At 47.1% G+C, this 21141-nt stretch overlaps 1 protein-coding gene across 3 annotated transcripts; it reads right to left on the bottom strand.

Annotated features, from left to right (window-relative positions):
* Positions 1-366: 366 nt before the first annotated feature.
* On the bottom strand, positions 367-19742 carry RNF5 (ring finger protein 5). Of its 3 annotated transcripts, none has more exons than XM_087953334.1 (6): positions 19555-19742; positions 17600-17618; positions 6605-6717; positions 4488-4542; positions 4228-4342; positions 367-863 (listed from the first exon to the last, which is right to left on the bottom strand). In XM_087953334.1, the coding sequence occupies exons 1-6, from the start codon at positions 19701-19703 to the stop codon at positions 775-777; spliced, it is 540 nt and encodes a 179-aa protein (XP_087809460.1). In that variant the 5' UTR covers positions 19704-19742; the 3' UTR covers positions 367-774. The 3 variants fall into 3 exon arrangements, with proteins under 3 accessions (XP_087809460.1, XP_087809461.1, XP_087809462.1); XM_087953335.1 differs by having other exon boundaries at positions 4228-4339; XM_087953336.1 differs by lacking the exon at positions 17600-17618 and having other exon boundaries at positions 19555-19739.
* Between the last annotated feature and the right edge of the window lie 1399 nt (positions 19743-21141).

Here is a 21141-nt window from a genome sequence, read left to right as displayed (position 1 = left end):
TGTGGCAGTGGGCTGAACAAGGGAGACTGACTCCCCCATCACCGCATCTCTATACAGAGACGGAATCTGTCCCACCCCACTTTTGCTTCCCCCTCCAAAAAATCCCTTTCTTTGGATTCGTGCACTTTTTACGCAAAGTGGAAAGTCTCGCCGCTTTGGCCCAATCAGACAAATTGACTGCCGATTGTGAGGCAAATGCTATTGCAACCGGAACGGGTGGGTGGGTGGGTGGGTATGTGGGAGGTGGGGGGTGGAAGGAAGATGCACGAGGCCTGGCTTCCTTCGTTCCTGCTTCTTTGATGGAACCTGTAAAGAATAAGTCGTCCACGCGTCCGGCTTGTTCCAACCTTTCGCTGCAATTCGAACTTTGAAGATTCTTTGAAGAATAGAAAGGGATCCTTCTAGACTAAGGGCCTTCCCAGTCAATCCATAATTAGGTTGGGGGTTGTTGTGTAGTAGACAACTGTTTGCAAACCCGCTTGGAAGAAAGCAGTCCTCTTGATGGGTTTAATTCCCAGGATGGTGGGGGTGAGGGGGGATGGAAAAAGAGAGAACTTCACTCCATCATATATAGCATTTAACCCCTTTCTGCCTCTCCTACGCATCCAGCAAGCAAAGCCACCCACCCAAAACCAGTCTCTCTTTCTCTCTCTCTCTCTTTCTCTCTCTCTTCCCCACATTAACCCATCCCCCCCCCCCCAATATCAAAGTCCTTTTGTTCTGTTCTTTAGATTTTTTTTTTAGTACAGGTTAAGCTCAGCGGGGTCCAGCCAGTTATACACTGAGTAACCAGAAGAAAAAGAAAATGGCAATGAAAAGAAATAATGAATCCTGCCAGCTGGATGGTCTGGGCGCATCTGTATCTGCAGAAAGGAAGAAGAAGAAGAAAAAGAAAAAGAAGAGTTAGCTCAAGTGAAACCCAAAAGCAGGTTGGCCGGCATTTGAACGACAGGTTTAAACGCTGAACTGCTCACTGATGTTGTCGTAGCTCTTTGCGACCGGTTGCTAACCAAGGACTGTGCATCCGTCCCAATTCCTCTGCTCCCGCCTGGGGCCTCCGTGAGCGGATGGTTCAAATGCCACCGATGAACTTTGGCTACATCAAGGGCTATGTTTGGAGCCCATTCCCGTGGAACTTATCTCTCTCTCCCCAGAATATGCGCCCCTGGGCTATGCGTTGTATTTATATGGTGCTTGGCTTTTAGTTGTTAATTAAGGGTTTAACGGGCCATCAACCACCCAATTAACAATTAGAAGCCTTGTCAGATCTGCTTCACTTCACTTTGCTTGGATGGCAGCCTGCCATAAAATGTGGGGAGGGGGAATGGAAAGATACGGAAGGGCGGGGGAGGGAATGACAGAAACTAGAGGTGCCATTCAGAGACAACGGTTAAAAAGATCCAAGGACGCAGCCTGGGGATGTAATGCGAAACGCCCATCCAAAGAGGCGCCAAAAAGTTATACCAAAATATCTCACGGTGAGCCTTGTTCAACATCACCAAGATCAGTGATCCCCAACCTTTTTTATGGCGCGGCCCGGTACCGACATCAGCTGGGCGCCGCCATCTTGTTTTGATGAAAAGTGCTTCCGGTGAGCTTTCTACCCGGAAAAGCTCACCGGAAGCACTTTTTCATCAAAACAAGATGGCGGCGCCAGCAAGCCAGCGGCCCGGTAGGACTTGTTCCACGGACCGGTACCGGTCCGCGGACTGGTGGTTGGGGACCCCTGACCAAGATGACCAAAGCGGAGAGAAGGGGTTTTGGGGAAGGTAAAATGACTGGGATTACATAGGAAATCCTCAGATCTGGCTTTGCCATGCTGTAACCACCTGGCTTCAGTAAAAAGGTGCTTTTTTTTTCCCAAGAGGCCACGCCTTTTGTTTTTTTTCTGGCTTCCCCCAAGAGCTTTTCACCTCTGACTGGATGGTGGGGGAATGGAAGGATTTATACTCCTCGCAGATAGCTGGTTATTTGCGTTCTTTTAGCGAGTTGTTAAGGCCACCTGGAGGTTTATCTATATTGTCAAGTTCACCTGAGTGGTACAAAATGGGTATGGAGCCTCCTTGGAACTGCTGAAAGCACCATGTTGTAGACTGTAGATGATGTCTTATCCACCCCACCCACCCCCGTGGATAGGGGGTTGTTCAATTTTGACATACATGGCCTCTTTGACCCCTCTTTCAAACCAGCGTCCTTTCTGTCTACAATGTGGACTTTGCCGTCTTTAAAAGAGTGGCCTTTGTCTTTTAAATGCAGATGGATTGCTGAATCCTGATGGGTTTGTTCTCCTGTGTAGTGCTATGCATTTATGAAGTGGTTGTTTTGTTTCCCCAACATACATGTCCTGCCCTTGTTGGAGTCTGATTCTGAGGGGGGAGATTGAGCAGCTGACAGGGAGTGGGAGTGTGGCTCCGGTGGAAGAAATGGGGGAAGGGCACAGTCCGGCTGGGCATTCAGACCAAGTCCCAGGGCCACCCCCTCTTCATCCTAGGGGACGCAGGGAGGAACGGAGAAGGGAGCAACATGGTTTATGGGAGAGGAAAGGGCCCTGATCCTTTTCATTAGTTGCAGCTGAGGGAACAGGATATAAGAAAGGCGTTTGCACACAGCACCTTGTTGGAAGCAAAGCGTGCATTATCTTTGTCGAGGTTAATCTTGGTTTTGGTGTCCTCCCAACTACGTGTGCTTGGTTATCTTTCGGAAGTCTGCAATTTATCATACTGGCCTGTTGTGTTAATTACTTCAGGATGGTTTGTGTTGGTTTTGTTATTTCCAATTTATCTTTGCTTTGGTTCGGATTTCATTTCTTTCCTTTGTAAACTGTTTTTGGGAGGGTTTTTTCTCCAGCCGATGATAACTGGACATTGGGGGCCAAGTTGGAGGTATTAAAGGGAATTTATCTGTTTTTGTGACTTTGTTGCTTTTGTGCCACGCCCCGGGTCATCACAGTACAGATCTGCACAAGGCTCATTGCATTGTACTGCATGTACCACGTTGCTCACTTTGTGTCTGGGTGCTTTATCCTTGGGGTGGACAAGCTTCTGGGTTGGTGTATTATTGGGTTTGAAGTGTGCCCATACGTTGTGCTAGCTGAAGATCCTCCTGAGCTTTTCTGATAATCCTTTGAAATGTCTTCCAATATTCCTTTAAAACATCTTCAAAGAAAAACCATAAAGTCCAGTTGTCTTGTGATGACCCAGGGTGGGATATCAAACAAACAAACACAGTCACAGATGAAACCCCTTTTATTCCTTAACTTTGCTTCCCAGCTCTGAATATTCTTGACGGAAGATAAAAAACTCCCACGCAAACAGTTACAAGAAGAAGGAAAAAAGCAACACAAACCAAGCAAGATAAGGGCTGAAGGAAGTCCACAGATAACACACACTGGGAAGGACGCCAAACTTAGAGAGGAACTATAAACTAGAGATATTTCAATGCTTTGTTTCCAGCGTTCGTCGTACGCAAGTCCATCCTCTTATTCAGTTGTCACAGCTGCAGCCCATGAAGAGGATCAAGGCCCTCTCCTCCCGAGTAGACCACGTCTCTCCCTTATCCTCTCCTCCCTGCATGCCCTAGGATGGACAAGGTATGGGCCTAGGTCCTCCTCTGACTGCTCAGCCAGCCTCTGCCCTTCCCCAGCCTCTTCCACAACCTCCGGAGCCACACTTCCATTCCCTGTCAGCTGTTCCTCCTCTCCCTCAGAGTCAGTCTCCACCAGGGGCATGATATGTCTCTTGAAAAAACACCTTTGGGACAACCATGACCCGGATGACTGAGAATCTCCACAGACCTTCAGTTAAAAGAATACTTTTCACTATAAATGGAGTCGAGGGTCTTTCTTTCTTGAATATCCAATCTGGGACAGGTCTGACAAAACCACACACAACCAGGCACCATATAAATACAACATGGAGCCCAGGGCTCACATTCTGGAGAAAGAGACGTTCCCTGAGGATGGGCCCCAGCACAAGCCTAAAAGCTTGGAAGAATGGAGTCTCAGTTTAGTCTCAATAGAAAAATACGGCCATAGGGAATTCTAGCTGAGGACTGAGTAGAAACTGGGAGAAGTTACCCAGAGTGGGCGGAGCTTAGGCTAATAAGCCTTTTACACAGACTCAGTCCTAAAGAAGAGTACCCACCCATCCTGACCTGTCGCAGCCTTACAAGGGAGAACCCCAAAATTCTGTAAGCACCGAACCCCCACCCTTTACAGCAGGACCTTACCTGCTCTTTCTCCTGGAGCACTGTAGCCCGTAGCAAAAAAGCCAAAAGGGAATGCGCCAATGCCAAATGCCATGTGGAAGCCCGTGGCTGCTTCAGGGAAACTGCCGATGCCCTGCTGGGGTGGAGAAGGGGAGAAGAAAAAGGAGAAGGAGGAAGGTGGGGGGGGGGGTGTTGCAGATGAACCAAGTTAGTCCTGCAGAAGAACCAAGTTAGTCCAGGATGAATTTGGGGAAAGGGAGTTACAAGCAGGCAACACTCACCCCTCGCGACTCAGGCTCCGGGCGCTGCCCTCGAGGTCTGGGGGGAGTTTTCAATCTGCATGATGGAGAAAAAAGGCAGGATTATGCCCCTCCCGCCTCAGTCCTGCAGCTTCTCATACCCTCCAGTCTTTGGATTAGTCCAATACATCCTAGCCAGCAAAGGAATATATATATCCCTGCTCCAAAGCGTTATACAAATTACAACCAATAAAAGAGAATTTTTTTGTAGTTCAGAGCTGCTGAGGGGATCTGAGCTTGGTTTTTTTCCTTGCAGATGTAAACAGAGAGCACACCTTGGTCCTTGCTAGCCCTGAGGATGTTATCTTGTTGGTCTCCAAGAAGACAACAACCAAACTCAGAGAGCCCCGAGGACCCCGCCAACTGCAAATTTACAGCAAATGAAGGAGAAGGAAAACATGATTTCTTTCCGTTTCTTTAAGTGGCAGCTGTGTTTGCATGTAGTCCCAAAGGTGCTTTTTTCAAGAGGCAACTGGACTTTCTGGTTTTCCTTTGACATTTCGCTTCTCATCCAAGAAGCTTCTTCAGTTCAGTAGGGAAGGGAGACAGGGATCAGAAAACATCCTGCAGAAAGCACAGCTCCAACTTCTCAATGAAAGACTAAGACAGATTAATTACACAATTGAAGCTTTGAGGGAGAGTAGAACACAAAGTCCAAGAGCTGAAAATCACTTTTACCAACATAAGTATTGGAACAAGTCACACAATTTATGAGGCAAAACTAACACAACACAGGGAGCTGAAGAAGCTTCTAGGATGAGAAGCGAAATGTCTTCAAAGAAAAACCAAAAAGTCCAGTTGCCTCTTGAAAAAGCACCTTTGGAACAAGGATGACCTGGGTGACAAGGATGACCTGGATGACTGAGAATCTCCATAGTAATCCTCAACCTACTAGGCCCAAAAATTTATGTTGCTAAGTGAAAAATGTATTGCGAATTTTGCCTCATTTTACGACTTTCCTCAGTACATTTGTGAAGTGAATCACCGCACTTCTTAAATTAAGGAACATGGTTAAGTGAATCTGGGTTTCCCCATTAACTTTGCTTTTCAGTAGGTCACAAAAGGAGATCACATGACTCCAGGACACTGTAACCTGGAGGTTTATCTGTGTCGTCCAGGTGGCCTCAACGACTCGCTAAAAGAATGCAAATGACCAACTGTCTGCAAGGAGAATAAATCCTTCCATTCCCCACCATCCAGTCAGAGCTGAAGGAGCGCTTCTTGGGTGAAAAACGAAACATCTTCAAAGAAAACCCAGAAAGTCCAGTTGCCTCTTGGAAAAAAAGCACCTTTGGGACACCAATTGATCGTTTCTTCTTTGGCAACATAACTTTAATGTAATTCATTCAATTTAATCATCCCAGATGGGCTACAAAATCCACAAAGAGAATTAAAACAGTTACAGGTAGGCCACGACTTAAAAGTGACTGTTCGAAGCTACAAATGGCACTGAAAAATAGTCGTATTCCAGGTATTCAAGACCACTGCAGCATCTCCATGGTCACATTATCAAAATTTGGACGCTTATCAGCTAGCGGAGTAAACTCTGCGGGGACTCCTTTACCTTTAACCTACTGAAAACACCGATAAACGGGCACCTAATATCACATGTGGTGGACACACGTGAAAGCAAAGAAATATTGGACAAAAATACACACACGGTTAGAAAAAAATGTTAAAGCTACAAATCGATTATACGCCAGAAATATTTTTTGTTAGCTATAATACCAGAAAAGTATGAAAAGGGGAATTTGTATGTAATATTACATGTTTTGACAGCAGCAAGGACTGTATTCGTACAGTATTGGAAAAAAGAGGAAAGTCCAAGAGAAGAAGATGTAATTTAAAAAAAATATTAGACTATGCAGAAATGGATAAACTGACATTAAAGATAAAAGAAAAAGAAGACAGAGTATTTTTGATCATGGGACTTATTATATAAACGGTTGGAGAATAGAGGTAGAAATTAGGAGTGGGGAAAGTATTATTATGTAAGCAAATTGACCCGGACAATACAAAGCACTTATGTATTTAAAATGAAAATCTATAAATAAACTGTTTAAAAAAAAACCCCACTGATAAAGAAGGGAATCCTTTACCTGGGATCCTGCTGAGCAGAGCTCCCACGCCCATAGAGAGGAATGACTTTGTCCCGGCTGATGCCTGCCTTGCACACAGGACATTCCTGACGCTCCGGCTGAGTTTCTAGCCACTGAAGGGAAGAAGGACATTTATAATGGATGTACACAGAGAGCATATGCACCACAGACGAATTCCTTGTGTGTTGGACAATCACACTTGGCCAATAAAGAATTCTAGTCTGTTCTGTTCTGTTCTTTTTTTTTAAAAAAAAATTATTCTATTCTATTCTATTCTATTCTATTCTATTCTATTCTATTCTATTCTATTCTATTCTATTCTATTCTCTATTCTATTCTATTCTATTCTATTCTATTCTATTCTATTCTATTCTATTCTATTCTATTCTATTCTATTCTATTCTAAGTTACATGGAACACAGTATCATAGAGCTGGAAAGTACCTTAGAGCAGTGATGGCAAACCTTTTGCAGTGGTGTGTCAAAAGTGCATGCACAGGTGTGCCGTCACCCAGCATGCAATGCGTCCTGCCCCCCCCTGCACATGCACGCGCAACACCCCCGCCCCACCCACTTACCTGTACTGCGCATGCGCGTCCCTCCCAGATGATTTTCAGCCCATTTGAGGACCTTTTCGCCCTCACAGAGGCTTGAGGGAAGCCTCTGTAGCCTTGGGAGGCCGAAAAAAAACGGGCCTTCCGGAAATACTGGAAGTGCCCGTTTTCAGCCTCTGGAGGGCCTCTGGAGCCCGGGTAGGCTGGTTTTGCCCTCACAGAGGCTTGAAGGAAGCCTCTGCCGCCTCGGGAGGCTGAAAACAGTCCCGTTTTGACACTTCCAGTATTTCCGGAAGGCCCGTTTTTCGGCTTCCCGAGGCTGCAGAGGCTTCCTTCCTTGAGGGCGAAAACGACCTCAAAGGCCAAAAATGGACCTCAAATGGGCACACGTGTCATAGGTTCACCATCATGGCCTGAGAGGTCTAGTCCAGCTGTCCCCCAACCTTTCCAGCCTGGCACAGGAGGGTGTGTGTGGTAAGCTCGCATGAGGGGAGCTTTACACGTGAGCACAAGCACCCTCTGCTTGCGTGGAGCTTCCTGCGCGTGCTTACCCATCACTCACACGGCCCAGTTTCAAACAGGCTGCGGCCCGGTATTGGGTTGGGGACCCCTGTTCTAGTCCAACCCCCTGCAGTCAGAAGCTTTTGTGGGCCACTTCCAAATACCGGTTTGTAGATATTTACATTAGAAAAGGGCAGCTGGCTTTCTTTGGGAGGTACCATCTTTCCTGTGCCAACTGGCTTTTCATTTTAAAAACTGCTGTCGATGAAATAAGAAGCTGGCAAGCATCCAGGGGGAGCTTTGCATCTATTTGCAACCACTTTATTTAAAACAGTTTTATACGTTTATAATGTAGCATACAAAGAAAATACAAAAGTAAATAGTAGCGAGTATAGGGAAGGGGAAAATAAGGGAAAGAAAGGGGGAAAAACAAAGAAAAAGACATTGACTTTTGATTCCCTTTGGTGCAGTAGAATAAGGCATTGAGATCAGACCTCAACTTTTTACTTTTCCATAATACCCTGTTTCTCCAACAATATGGCCTCCCCCAATAGCAAGTCCCAGCATGTTTTATAGGCATGAAATGAAATTAAGCCCCTCCCCCCAAATTAAGGCCTATATTAAAACATGCGAAATGGGGGTAATGGTGGGGGGGCTTGCCATTAGGAAGTACTTTTGTTGCACACCCAGATGTGGTGCTGCCTGCGTTGATCCCGATACTAAGTGCCTCACCAACGCCGAGGTCAACATCCAAGCCGTCGCCGCCCACCCGCCCAAAGATGCAAGGGGGAAAATTAAGTCACCCCCGAAAAGATGGCCTAGCCATTTTTTCGGGGCTCAAAAAAAAATAAGACCCGGCCTTATTATATGAGAAACACGGTAGTATGAACTAGCCATTTCTATAACAACAAATCTATCTACTTGGTAAAACCCAAAATCAAACTTTCATTTCCCCCCGCACCTCCAGCACAAAATCTAGAAGCAGTTTCCAAGTTGAAATAAAAGTACCGTATTTGCCGGCGTATAAGACGACTGGGCGTATAAGACGACCCCCAACATTTCCACTCAAAATATAGAGTTTGTTATATACTCGCCGTATAAGACTACCCCCTCTTCCGCACACCTTCCACTTTTGCACTTTTTTTTTTTTGAGGCACTTTTGTGCACCGTGGAAACGAATCCCGTGAAGCCGAAAGGAGCAGCCAGCCTTCAGGCCGATGTAGGCGAGCCTCCTTCTCCCAGCTCCCAAGGAAACGAGGCGCTCAGCGGCCTCCGCTCGCACGCCCGGGCTCCGTTCGCACCGCCCGGGCTCCGCTCAGGTATCCGGCTGGGGCTGTCAGGAGTTGTTACCGCTGGCGCGGCTCCAGTCCGCGTTGCCTCGGGAAGGAAAGGCAAAAGAGCCGCGGGCGGCGCTTGCAACGGCAGCAGTGGCTCCTGGTTTTGCCTTCCCTTCCCGAGGCAGCGGGACTGGAGCGCGCAGAGCTGCGCCAGCAGTAACAACTCCTGACAGCCCCAGCCGGATACCTAAGCGGAGCCCCCGGACGAGCGGAGGCCGAGGCGGAGGCCGGCAGTGCGGGCGGAGGCCGGGCGGTGCGAGCGGAGGCCGGGCGGTGCGAGCAGAGGCCGGGCGATGCGAGCAGAGGCCGCTGAGCGCCTCGTTCCTTGGGAGCTGGGAGAAGGAGGCCCGCCTACCATCGGCCTGAAGGCTGGCTGCTCCTTCGGCTTCACGGATTCGCTTCCACGGTAAAAGTGCCTCGCCGCGGGCAGCCGCAGTGCTTCCCAATTACTATTTGCCGGCGTATAAGACGACCCCCCCACTTGGAGGCATGTTTTTCAGGACAAAAAAGTCGTCTTATACGCCGGCAAATACGGTATTTGTATTTTTTCTTTTCTTTGATCAAAGCAGTCAATGTAGCCATCTCTGCTAAACTCCCATCAATTTTTGCAGCCATTCGTCCATTGTGGAGATCGAAGTGGCAGCAACTTTTGAGGGCTTCACAAATGTCTCCATAGATTGGAGAGCGTATCTGGGAGAGGTGCTTTGTTTCTGACAACCAGGGGTTGTGGGTGACTGGCTATACCTGCCATGGCACCTACAGTTCCTTAGAACTATATACACTGCAGACTCTGAGGTGCCATATGGACCAAAAGAATTACTTATACGCAATCTGGGTGCACACACAATTCTCTCTCGGCTCACACTTTGGGCATGTTTCAATGCCACGTCTGAGGTAAACGAAGTAAAAATACTGAATGTGAGAAATATTTTTTAAAAAAACTTGGACTAGGAGCAGGGAGATCTACCGTATTTTTCAGAGTATAAGACACACTTTTTCCCGCCCTCAAAAGTGGGTGGAAATGTCCGTGCATCTTATACAGCGAATGTTACCGAAACCCAGCCCACCCGCCAGCCCCCACCCTTCGGCCTCTTGCCTTCCAGCAATTGGCCTTGCAGCAAACAGCCTGATTAGCACAAGGAGCTGATTGTCAGTTGGATCGGCCTCCCGACAATCAGCTGTTTCAGGCTGCAGGGATTGCCATCGCCTATTGCCGCCTCCGCACACCCCATTTTTTGGCCTCCGCGTGCCATATTTTCCGCCCGTTCCAATCCCCGCCACCCGGAATGGGCCAAAAAATGGGGCACATGGTGGCTGAAAATGGGGCATGCAGAAGCTGGAAACGGGATGCGAAGGCCAAAAATGGAGCACGCGGAAGTGGCAATAGGCGATGGCAATCCCTGCAGCCTGGAACAGCTGATCGTCGGGAGGCTGATCCAATCGACAATCAGCTCCTTGTGCTAATCAGGCTGTGCTGAAGCTGCTGTTTGCTGCAAGGAGGCAAATTGCTGGGAGGAAAAGGCAGATTTTTTCCCCCCTTGTTTTCCTCCCCAAAAGCTAGGTGCATCTTATACTTTGGAGCATCTTGTACTCTGAAAAATATGGTAGGTTATCGTCTCAGCTCAGTCCGGACTATAGTACAGGTAATCCTCAACTTATAACTACAATTTGGACTAGAATTTCTATTTAAGATGGTTGTCACAGCCGATTTTGCCACAATGAAGTGAATGGCCGCACTTCTTAAGGGAATCATGCGGTCGTTAAGCAAATACACACACACACACACACACACACACACGTCACTTTGCTTTTCAGAAGCTGGCTGGGAAAGTTACAAACGGTGATCACAGGATCCTTAACAGTTGTTAAGTAATTATTTAATGCGATGGTAAAACCAAACCGTCACTAAACTTGTGGCGGTAAATTGAAGAATACCGGTATTTCCTCCTTCTCAGCTTTAAGAGCCAGGGTGGGAGAAAGTTGAATGTGTTAAGACTGGAAGTGAAGAGACCCAGATTCTGGTCTCTGTTCAGACACAGAACCTCCCTAGTGCTCCACAGTAGCGGCCTCTAACCTTTTGGGCACCAGGGACCGGTTCCGTGGAGACAGGTCTTTCCTTGGACCGGAGGGGGCCTGGTGTTGTGACCCAGCTCCCCAAACATGACAAACCCTCTGACGTCAACTCAAAATATTCCTTTATTAGGAATGGTGGCAGCCCCGGCAAAAAGTTTCTCTCACAGGCTAACAAGTCCAGCCGGCCGGAAGATGAATAGTTGCCTGCAACACCTATTCATCTCCACTTCCTGCCCTTTTATCCCCAGAGCTAGGATGGGGCCTTGCTAACGGCGGTAGCTCTTCCTTCCCCAGTTTCCACTGGATTTCCACTGCTCTCCTCTTCTCTGCCTTCTCTGCCTGAGGTGCATCCCCGCCTCAGGCACTGGACCCAGCTGTTCCTCCTCTTCTTCATCAGCCACCTCCAGATCTGTTGGCTGTTGACTCTCCATCTGAGGGCTGACGGACGGCTCAGGCTCCATCTCTGTCTGTGTCTGTGTCTGTCTCTCTCTGCCAGCACCATCCCCCTCTTGGATTCCCAGGTTGCCCTGATGTTGACCCTGACTCCCATGCCTCCTCCTCTGATTGGGCTGCTGGAGGGGCCGGCAGTTGACAGACCACACCCACCTGGTTTTGTGTGCTGCCTGCATCCCGCAGATGGGGCTTCGCTTGTTGTTGTCAAAAATGCACGGCCCGGTGCCAGTCCACGGACCAGGGACCGGGGACCCCTGCTCTACAGGCCAGGCACCTCTAGCCCGACTTATCTCACAGGGCTCTTCTGGAAGAAAAACACCTTGAGCTCCCAAATGGAAGGCAACATACAATCTAACTCAACTTACATTTAGTTCATTTAGTGACCGTTCAAAGTTACCACGGCAATGAAAAAAGCACCGAGGACTGTTTTTCACACATACGGCCATTGTAACACCACCACCCTGGAACACGTGATCAAAATTCAGATGCTTGGCAAACTGATTCACACTTATGACCGTAGCTGTGTCCCAAGGTCATGTGGTTCCCTTTTGCAGCCTCCTGACAAGCAAAATCAATGGGGAAGCCAGGTTCACTTAACAACTGTATTACTAACGTATCAGCTACAGTGAGTCACCTAACAACTGTGGCAAGAAAAGCTACAAAATGGAGCAAAACTCACTTAACAAATGTCTTACTTAACAACAAAAATATTGGGCTCAATTTTGGTCGTAAGTCGTGGACTATCTGTAATTCCAGTGCTCTGAAACAGGTCCATTGTTCCTTTCCCTAAGTAATTCCACAGCAGGAACTTAAGAAAGCTTTGAAACCATTTGGCAATAGACCACATTAGCACAATGGGAGAGTAGAGAAAGAACCAACAAATTGTGAGGAGCACAATGAAAGTTTACATTAACTTATTATTATTAGGCTGCAGAAGATGTAAAACATTTCTAGGACAATTCAGGAAAAAGTTGGCTTTGAAATTTTGCAGTCATACTTTCAAGGCTGGACCAATGAGATTTCAGATTTACTTTTCTTGGTTTAGCTGTTATTTCAACTAAACATTAACTTGTTTTAAGTGGATTTTAATTGTCTAGTTTGTAACAGCACTAGCACTTAGACTTACAGTGCTTAGAATCACAGTGCTTTACAGCCCTCTTTAAGCGGTTTGTAGAGTCAGCATATTGTCCCCCAACAATCTGGGTTCTCATTTTACAAATCTCGGAAGGATAGAAGCTGAGTCAACTTTGAGCCGGGGTCAGAATCGAACTGCTGGAAGTTGGGCAGAATTAACCAGCAGTACAGCATTCTAACCACTGCGCCACCATGGCTCTATTGGAATTGCTTATTATTTATCCTCAATCTAATATAATTTTTGAAGCTATGTAAGAAATCCGGCCCATCTGTACTTCAGCCAAGGAGAGATTCAGAGTTCAAGGACAGTTGCTCCGATTAAAAAATGCTTTACTAAGAGAGTCCAAAGGTCCACAGCAGTCAGTCAGATGCCTATTCAAGAATTGAAAGCAAGCAGAGGTAACCTTCATCAACCGCTTTAGTCATCTTCTATGTTGGTTATATTGTATGTACAACCACTTGACCACACAAGAAACCATCATACTGACCAGTTACAGAAAAAGTCCTCCAGATTCTCATAAGAATGATCGTTATTCACCTGTAAGGCAGGCCTTTCTTTCAAGCTAAGGCCGTTAAGTCCTTGACTTTAAACAGTTTGTTTAATGTACAATGGCACTGAAAAAAAGTGACTTATGATCATTTTTCACACTTACACCCCTTGCAGCATCTCTATGGTCACGTGAGCAAAATTCAGATGTTTTGCAACTGACTCATATTTATGACGGTTGCTGTGTTCTCTTCCGTATTGATTGGAAACTGTTGTGGCCCGCCAGACTCGGACAGTGAGGAGGTTGGGGAGGAACATGGGCCAGTCCTGGAGTCTGGGGAAGGTGCTGATGAGTGTTCTGCATCAGAGGCAGGGATGGGACCAGAGCCGTCCGACAGTTATCAGCTGCCTTTGGAATTAGACATTAGTGGGGCAGAAGAACAGCTGGAGCCTGTTCCCGATGCGCACATGTGCAGAGCTGCCAGGAGAAGGGAACAGTTAAGGAACAAGGGTCGACTCGGGAGTAAAGAGGAGCGAAAAGGGGGAGTGGTGTTTGCAGGAGACAATTCATTGGTTTTATTAGTGTGAAGATTTTCTCAGAAACTCTTTGCCAAGTATTTCCTTGTACAGCTTTGAGCTCAGAACAGAAACATGCGGAAGAGGTTCTTCATCCTCCAATGAATAGACAAAGGCTAAAAAGGATGATAGTGAAATTTAGTGTCGGGGTGGGGTGGGGGCTCATGTGATTCCCCTTTTGCGACCTTCTGACAAGCAAAATCAAGGGGGAAGCCAGATTCACTTAACAACCAGGTTCCTAATTTAACTGCAGGGATTCACATCACAACTGTGGGCAGAAAGGTGATAAAAAGGGGCACAACTCACTTAAATAACTGTCTCGCTTCGCCAAAGAAATATTGGGCTCGACTGTGGTCGTAAGTCAAAGACTCCCTGCAGTTTGCCTGAACATATGACCATAATTGAACCCAGAATCACGGGTTGTAAGTTGTGCTGGTCGTTAAGCGGGTCACAGATAGATTTTACAACCGCTTGGCAGCAATCGTTACGCAAATGCAGCAATTGTAAAGGGAGCCATTGTATGCAATGAGCCTTTTTGTGTGTGCTAGAAACAGGAAGTAAATTGAGGTCATATAAATGTGGGACCCTGCAAACAATCCTAAGTGTGGGCTGGTTGCCCAGTACCCTAAATGCAATCATGGGACCACTGCAGGGGGGAAGGGAGAGGGGGCAGCTGCCAGTACTTCAAAACGGGGTCATAAGTACTGGTAGTCCTCCACTTATGATCACAACTGAGACCAAATTTTCTGTTGTTAAGTCAGACATTTGTTCAGTGAGTTTTGTCCCATTTTAGAATAGAATAGATTAGAATTCTTTTATTGGCCAAGCGTGACTGGACACACAAGGAATTTGTCTTGGTGCAAATGCTCTCAGTGTACATAAAAGAAAAGATACATTCGTTGAGGGTCGAGAATCATGAGGTACGACACTTAATGATAGACATAGGGTACGAATAAGCAATCAAATCATAATAGGAAACAGCCAATATAGATCGTAAGGATACAAGCGACAAAGTTACAGTCATGCAGTCACAAGTGGGAGGACATGGGCGATAAGGAGTGATGAGAAGATTAATAATAATAGTAGTGCAGACTTTGTAAATAGTTGGACAGTGTTGAGGGAATTATTTGTTTAGCAGAGTGACGGCATTCGGGAAAAACTGTCCTTGTGTCTAGTTGTTCTGGTGTGCAGTGCTCTATAGCTGTGATGGGGAACCTGTGGCACGCAGAGCCATTTGTGCCGGCACGCGAGCTGCAGGCAATCTTACCTCACAGTGCATGTGTGTGCCTCACAGCTGATTTTCGGCTGGTGTGAGGCCTTTTTCGGCCTCCCAGAGGCTTGAGGAAGGCTTCTCTGCAGGCCGAAAACTAGCCCCATTTCATCACTTCCTGTTTTTCCGAAAATACCAGAAGAGACGAAACGGGCCCATTTTTCGGCCTGCAAAGCCTGCAGAAGCCTTCCTCAAGCCTCTGGGAGGCCGAAAAAGGCCTCAAACTGGCCGAAAATCAGCTGTGAGGCGCAGTGCAGGTAAGGGGGTGAGGGGGTGGGGATTGCGCATGCATGAGTAGGGGGCGCATGCATTGCCTTCTGGGTGCTGGCACGTGAGCACGATTGTGCAAGCGCACACGTGCAATTTTTGGCCCAGGAGCCCAAAAAGGTTAGCCACCACTGCTCTATAGCGTCGTTTTGAGGGTAGGCGTTGAAACAATTTATGTCCGGGATGTGAGGGGTCTGTAAATAGTTTCACAGCCCTCTTTTTGACTCGTGCAGTATACAGATCCTCGATTGAAGGCAGGTGGGTAGTAATTGTTTTTTCTGCGGTCCTAATTATCCTCTGAAGTCTGCGTCTGTCCTGTTGGGTTGCAGAACCAAACCAGACAGTTATAGAGGTGTAGATGATAGACTTAATAATTCCTCTGTAGAACTGCATCAGACTATCTGTAGAGATAAGCTCATTCAGAATGTACATAGAAAAACAGTTGTGACAAGTTGTCTATTTACAGGGGAAAGCGTTCCTCTAGCACTAAAAAGTTAGTGATAAGTTAGTAACACGGTTGTTAAGTGAATCTGGCTTTCCCATTGACTTCGCTTGTCAGAGGGTCGCAAAAGGGGATTCCCACGACCTTCTGGGAGACAATAACCGTCATAAATACGAACCAGTCGGCAGCAGCTGAATTTTGATCCCATGATGGGGGGGGGTGTGTTTCCTGCAAAGGTTGCAGCTGTGAAAAACTGTCATTAAGTCACCTTTTTCAGTGCCGTTGCAACTTTGAACAGTCACTAAATGAACTGTTGTAAGTTGAGGACTACCTGTACCTTTGTGATGACCCAGGGTGGGATACAAAATAAACACCGTTACAAAAAAACAGGTGAAGCCCCTTTTATTCCTTCACTTTGCTTCCAAGCTCCACGTATCCTTGGAGACAAAAAAAACTCACACACAAACAGTTACAAAAAGGAGGAAATGCCGTTTAAATTATAAAGAGCAACACAAACCAGGCAAGATAAGGGCTTGAAGACGTCCACCGATATCAGAACACACACTGGGAAGGACGCCAAACTCAGAGAGGAACAATAAACTAGAGATATTTCCATGCTTTGTTTCCAGCACTCGCCTGTATGCATGTCTGTCCTCTTATCCAGTTGTCACAGCTGCAGCCCATGAAGAGGATCAAGGCCCTCTCCTCCCCAGTAGACCACGTCTCTCCCTTATCCTCTCCTCCCTGCGTGCCCTAGGATGGATAGGGGAGGGGCCTGGGTCCTCCTCTGACTGCTCAGCCGGCCTCTGTCCTTCCCCAGCCTCTTCCACAACCTCTGGAGCCACACTTCCACTCCCTGTCGGCTGTTCCTCCTCTCCCTCAGAGTCAGTCTCCACCAGGCGCATGACAACCTTTTTTCAGATTCACTGTAACTCTGAATGCTGGTAACTGGTTGTAAGTTGAGGACTATCTGCATTCACTCCACAGATTACTTTTCATCTAGGAATACCAGATTTTTTTTTCCCAGATCTTACCTGGAAAACCAACACAACCCAGGTGGCCACAAAGGCCCAACAGAGACTCCATTTCCTCAGGGTCTTGCAAAAGAATAAAGTGGAACAACGACTGATGACCTCCTTTTACCAGTCCACAATAGAAAGTGTCCTCACATACTGCATTACGGTGTGGCATGCTGGCTTGACAGCCGTAGAGAGAAAGACATTACAGAGGGGTGGTGAGCACAGCACAAAACATTGTGGGCTGTTCCCTGATACCATTAGATGACTTCACTAGGGCTCACTGCCTTAACAGAGGGAAGAAAAGTTTCAGGGATAACTCACACCTCAGTCAGCACTTCTTCACTCTCCTGTCATCAGGTAGGAGATATAGAAGCATAGCCAGCTGCACCAACAGGCTGAAGAACAGTTTCTACCCGTGGGCGGTCAGACTTCTGAACGGAAAATAACTTCATGTCAACATAGTAGGATAGACTTGTGAGGCCGGCGTGTTGTGCAACAAGGTCACATAATGTAATAAGATTGGGACTGGGTTAGGGACTCCTGTCCTCACTGTGAGTTGTGTTGGGGTGTGGGGGTACACAAAGGGAAGCTCAGCCAATCTCATTGTACACATGTACTCTGTCAGTAAAGGTAATAATAATCACTTGTCCAATATTAGGCCACCCTTAGCTGACCTGGTATCATCAAAATAATTTCAGACTATATCACCCATCATCCCCAGCTACTAACTATGCTGTCCCCAACCAGTAACTACGATGCCTAAGATTTCTGGAAAACTGTACAGGTTAGTATATCTGGAAGAGATACATCAGGGAAAGTTAATGAAGCATTTCAACTCCAGTCAATCTTATAGTCCAGTGTCCAAATAAACAGAGCAACTCACCTGGTGTAGGCAAGGCCAGCTGCAAAAAGAGAAGAAAAAGGACAAGACCTTTAAAAAGAAATCTGGATCGAACCAACGTGAAATATACATACCGAATCAGGATTTTGATGGGCACACAGAAATCAACACGTGTAGGCAGCTATACAAATTTAATAATCAATACATGATGTAAATACAGATAGTCCTAAAGTACAATCACAGCTGAGCCCAAAATTTTTTGTTGCTAGGCGAGACAGGTAAGTTGAATTTTGCCCCATTTTACATCCTTTCTTGCCACCGTTAAGTGAATCACTGCAATTGTTAAGTTAGCAACACGGTCATTAAGTGAATCTGGCTTCCCCATTGACTTTGCTTGTCAGGTGGTCGCCAAGGGGATCATATGACCCCAGGACACTGCAACCGTCATAAATATGAACCAATTGCCAAACGTCTGAATTTTGAGCCCGACCATGGGGATGCTGCAACGGGTCGTAAGTGTGAAAAACAGCCCTAAGTCCACTTTTTTTCAGCGCCGTTGTAACTTCAAACAGTCACTAAACGAATGATTGTAAGTCGAGGACTATCTGTAAAGTCAATCATAAATCTAAGTGAACAAAACTCCACCGCTGGGTTTCTCCAATTGATTATTTACTCCGGCATATAAATCAAGGTGTACCCTGGGGTGATTTTGGGGGAGGGGGATTGTTACCCCACTTGTAAGGCCACAAACTTGTAAGGCCACAAACTACACGTCAGCTTAGTGTAATGAAACCAGCTTGACAATATTGTGAGTTGCTGGTGGCCTTTGGGTCACCAACCTTTCTCAAAGACCACTAAATTCATAATTTTAAATCCCGCAGACCATTAATAGGATCTGGCTAATGACCGGCTAGGTGGTCATGTGACTGGGTGGGCGTGGCCAACTTGATGCCACTCACGTCAAGGGGCGCCTCACCAGCCTCTCCTCACCTGCCTGGGCTCCTTAGGGCCCCAACAGGAAGCAGTTGTTGGAGCTAAACAGCCATCACGGGAAAAAAAAAAAAAGTTGGCAAAACAGCTGGCTCAGTTTAAATTGGATCTTACCGAGAAGGAGGCTCAGCAGAAGCACCTCACTGAGGACTACGAGCATAGGCTTTCCAAGCACAGGGAAGACCTGTGGGAGTGCAAGGCCAGGTACCGGTGCCTGGAGGCTCAGCGGGCTGACATGGTCAGCCAGTTCCAGGCCATGATGCAGTCCCACTGGAACGAGGCCCTCCGGCTCTTAGCCACCAGCAGCGTTTCCCTCCAACCTTTGCCCAAAGCTCCGCACCAGGAGGCTGAAGCGGATCCCAAATAGGAATTTCTGCCCCCCTCCGACCCACACAAAAAGACCCCGAAGGGGCCGTAGTTTGAGGACCCCTGATTTAATGCAATATAAAAAATGCAAATAATTTTTCTGCAGACAACCAAAATTTTCTCACAGACCACCAATTGGTGACCGCTGCTGCAGACCCTCCTTCCAGACTGGTGGGACAACCAAAGGGCTCCAGTGGCAGGAGATGATGGGGGGGGTAGCAGCCCCCCCCCCCCAAAAAAACCCTGCTCTCTAACCACTAAACCACACTTTTCTATTAGACCTGCCCCAGGGGTCTTCAAAATTGGCAGCTTTAAGACTTGTGGACTTCAACTCCCAGAATTCCTCCTCTAGTCCTGTTAGCTCAGGAATTCTGGGAGTTGAAGTCCACGAGTCTTAAAGCTGCCAAGTTTGAAGACCCTTGGCTTACATCCTCAAATGTGGCCAACCAAGCAACCCAAAGGCGGCTGTTGGAGCTTCTTTGGAGGGAATGGAAATAAAGCAAAAGAGAAGAAGCGCAGTTTCACCTGTTGGATTTCGGCCTGTTCCCACCTTTTTTATTTTATTTTATTTTTGATTAAATCAGCCTCTTGGTTCTCCCCTTCCCTGTGCCACACCTCTCTGTACCTTTTCCCTCGCTCACCAGTACAGGTGGCCGCACAGGCCGATGACAGCTTCTCTGGCAGGCTCCAGGCAGATGTTGCATTCAAAAGCACTGCGATCGCGGTTTGACCCCTCCGGCTCCCCATCTGGGACCCCTGGACCCATCCCAGCTGCTGCCGCCGCCGCCATCTTCCGCCCTGGCGTGAAGGGGTGGGAGAGAGAAATGTAAACGCCTGCTGTTTAATCATTGGCCATTCTCGCCGTCCTTCACACTCTTGTAGACATTTCATTGGTGGCCAAGGTAATCATTTGGGGGCACCTGGCAAAGCTGATTATGTACGTTCCACTTGGTCCCGCCTTCTATTCTGTGCAGGCTCTTAAAACTTTTTTGATTGGGTGACACTTGGGTGTCGAATACGCGACTACATTATTGGTTGAAACGCCGTACTCCCCCCCCTCCCAACACACAGACACCTTAGTTCCCTGAACAAAATAACATGTCATATGACTGGAGGCGGGGGAGGAATCAAGGGGCGTGTCATGATTGACAGAAACGCCAGCCTCTCCAAGAACAAAATGACCGAAAGGTTGTGGTGGAAAGGGAGGAAAAAAAGTCTTCCCTTTCTTTCAAAACCCGCCCACTAAAAAGCGCGTGGCGATGGGACATAGCCTTGGACTTAAGGCTGGACCTGTCCTGATTGACGCATAAATTAACCAATAACAATTCAAGAAACCTTGGCTTCAAAATAGAGGCACATGGGCGGAGCTTGATGAAGTGTTGAAGCTTGTTCTTTGTAAGCGCGGGACAAAAAGCCATATAGGCAACAAGATCGAATCCCGCTATTCTGTTACTATGGCAACTGTCCAACTGTATTCCTATCTTGCGGTCAATCTAGGTTTCTCGCCATAGGCTTCCTGATCCAGGCTTCAGTCACAAAGCAAGTGGCTACCACAGTTGCCAAACAGCCATGAAACATGCCAAACAGCCATGAAACATACACTTAGGCAAGAAAAACCAAACGTACACATATAGACCAGGCTTAATAGTAGTAATTGCAAGAGGGATCTTGGAGTCTCAGTGGACAACCAATTAAATATGAGCCAACCTGAGCAGCGGCAACCAAAAAGCCAATGCAGTCCTAAACTGCATTAACAGAGATACAGTCAAGATCAAGGGAGGCTGTAATACCACTCTATAAAGCCTTAGTAAGACCAAACCTAAAATGCTGCATCCAGTTTTGGTCACCACACTGTTGGAAGAATTATCCTTCTGGGTTCAGTTCCAAGTGGGGAAAAAGACGCTGGAAACATGGAGGCTGTTTGGAAAGATGGTTTGATGGTGAACAGGACCTCATGGCTTGGAGCTCCAAAGTGAAAAGGATGATCACATGCTTCAAGGTCAAAAGAGAAAAAGGGAGGACCAAGATGCTGAGAGACCCTTATATACCCTCTGTTGGGCCCTACCATAGAGTTTCCTGTTCCTGTGTAAGAAATGTATCCCATTGGTTGTCAGACTCCCAGGGGCAGGGGTCTTAGTTAACTTATAGGCTTTGTCTGGACCACATGGTTTCACCTGAGTGCTGACTGATGGAATCTTCCTAGGCTGGGTGGTAAGATGGGCAGAGGC

Source organism: Notechis scutatus, chromosome 2 (assembly GCF_049901735.1).
Source record: "Notechis scutatus isolate UNSWTSFEM ecotype Mainland chromosome 2, rNotScu1.2, whole genome shotgun sequence".
Lineage (NCBI taxonomy): Eukaryota > Metazoa > Chordata > Lepidosauria > Squamata > Elapidae > Notechis > Notechis scutatus.
The sequence above is the reverse complement of the archived record's forward strand: the minus strand, read 5'-3'. Positions and strand labels throughout refer to the sequence as shown.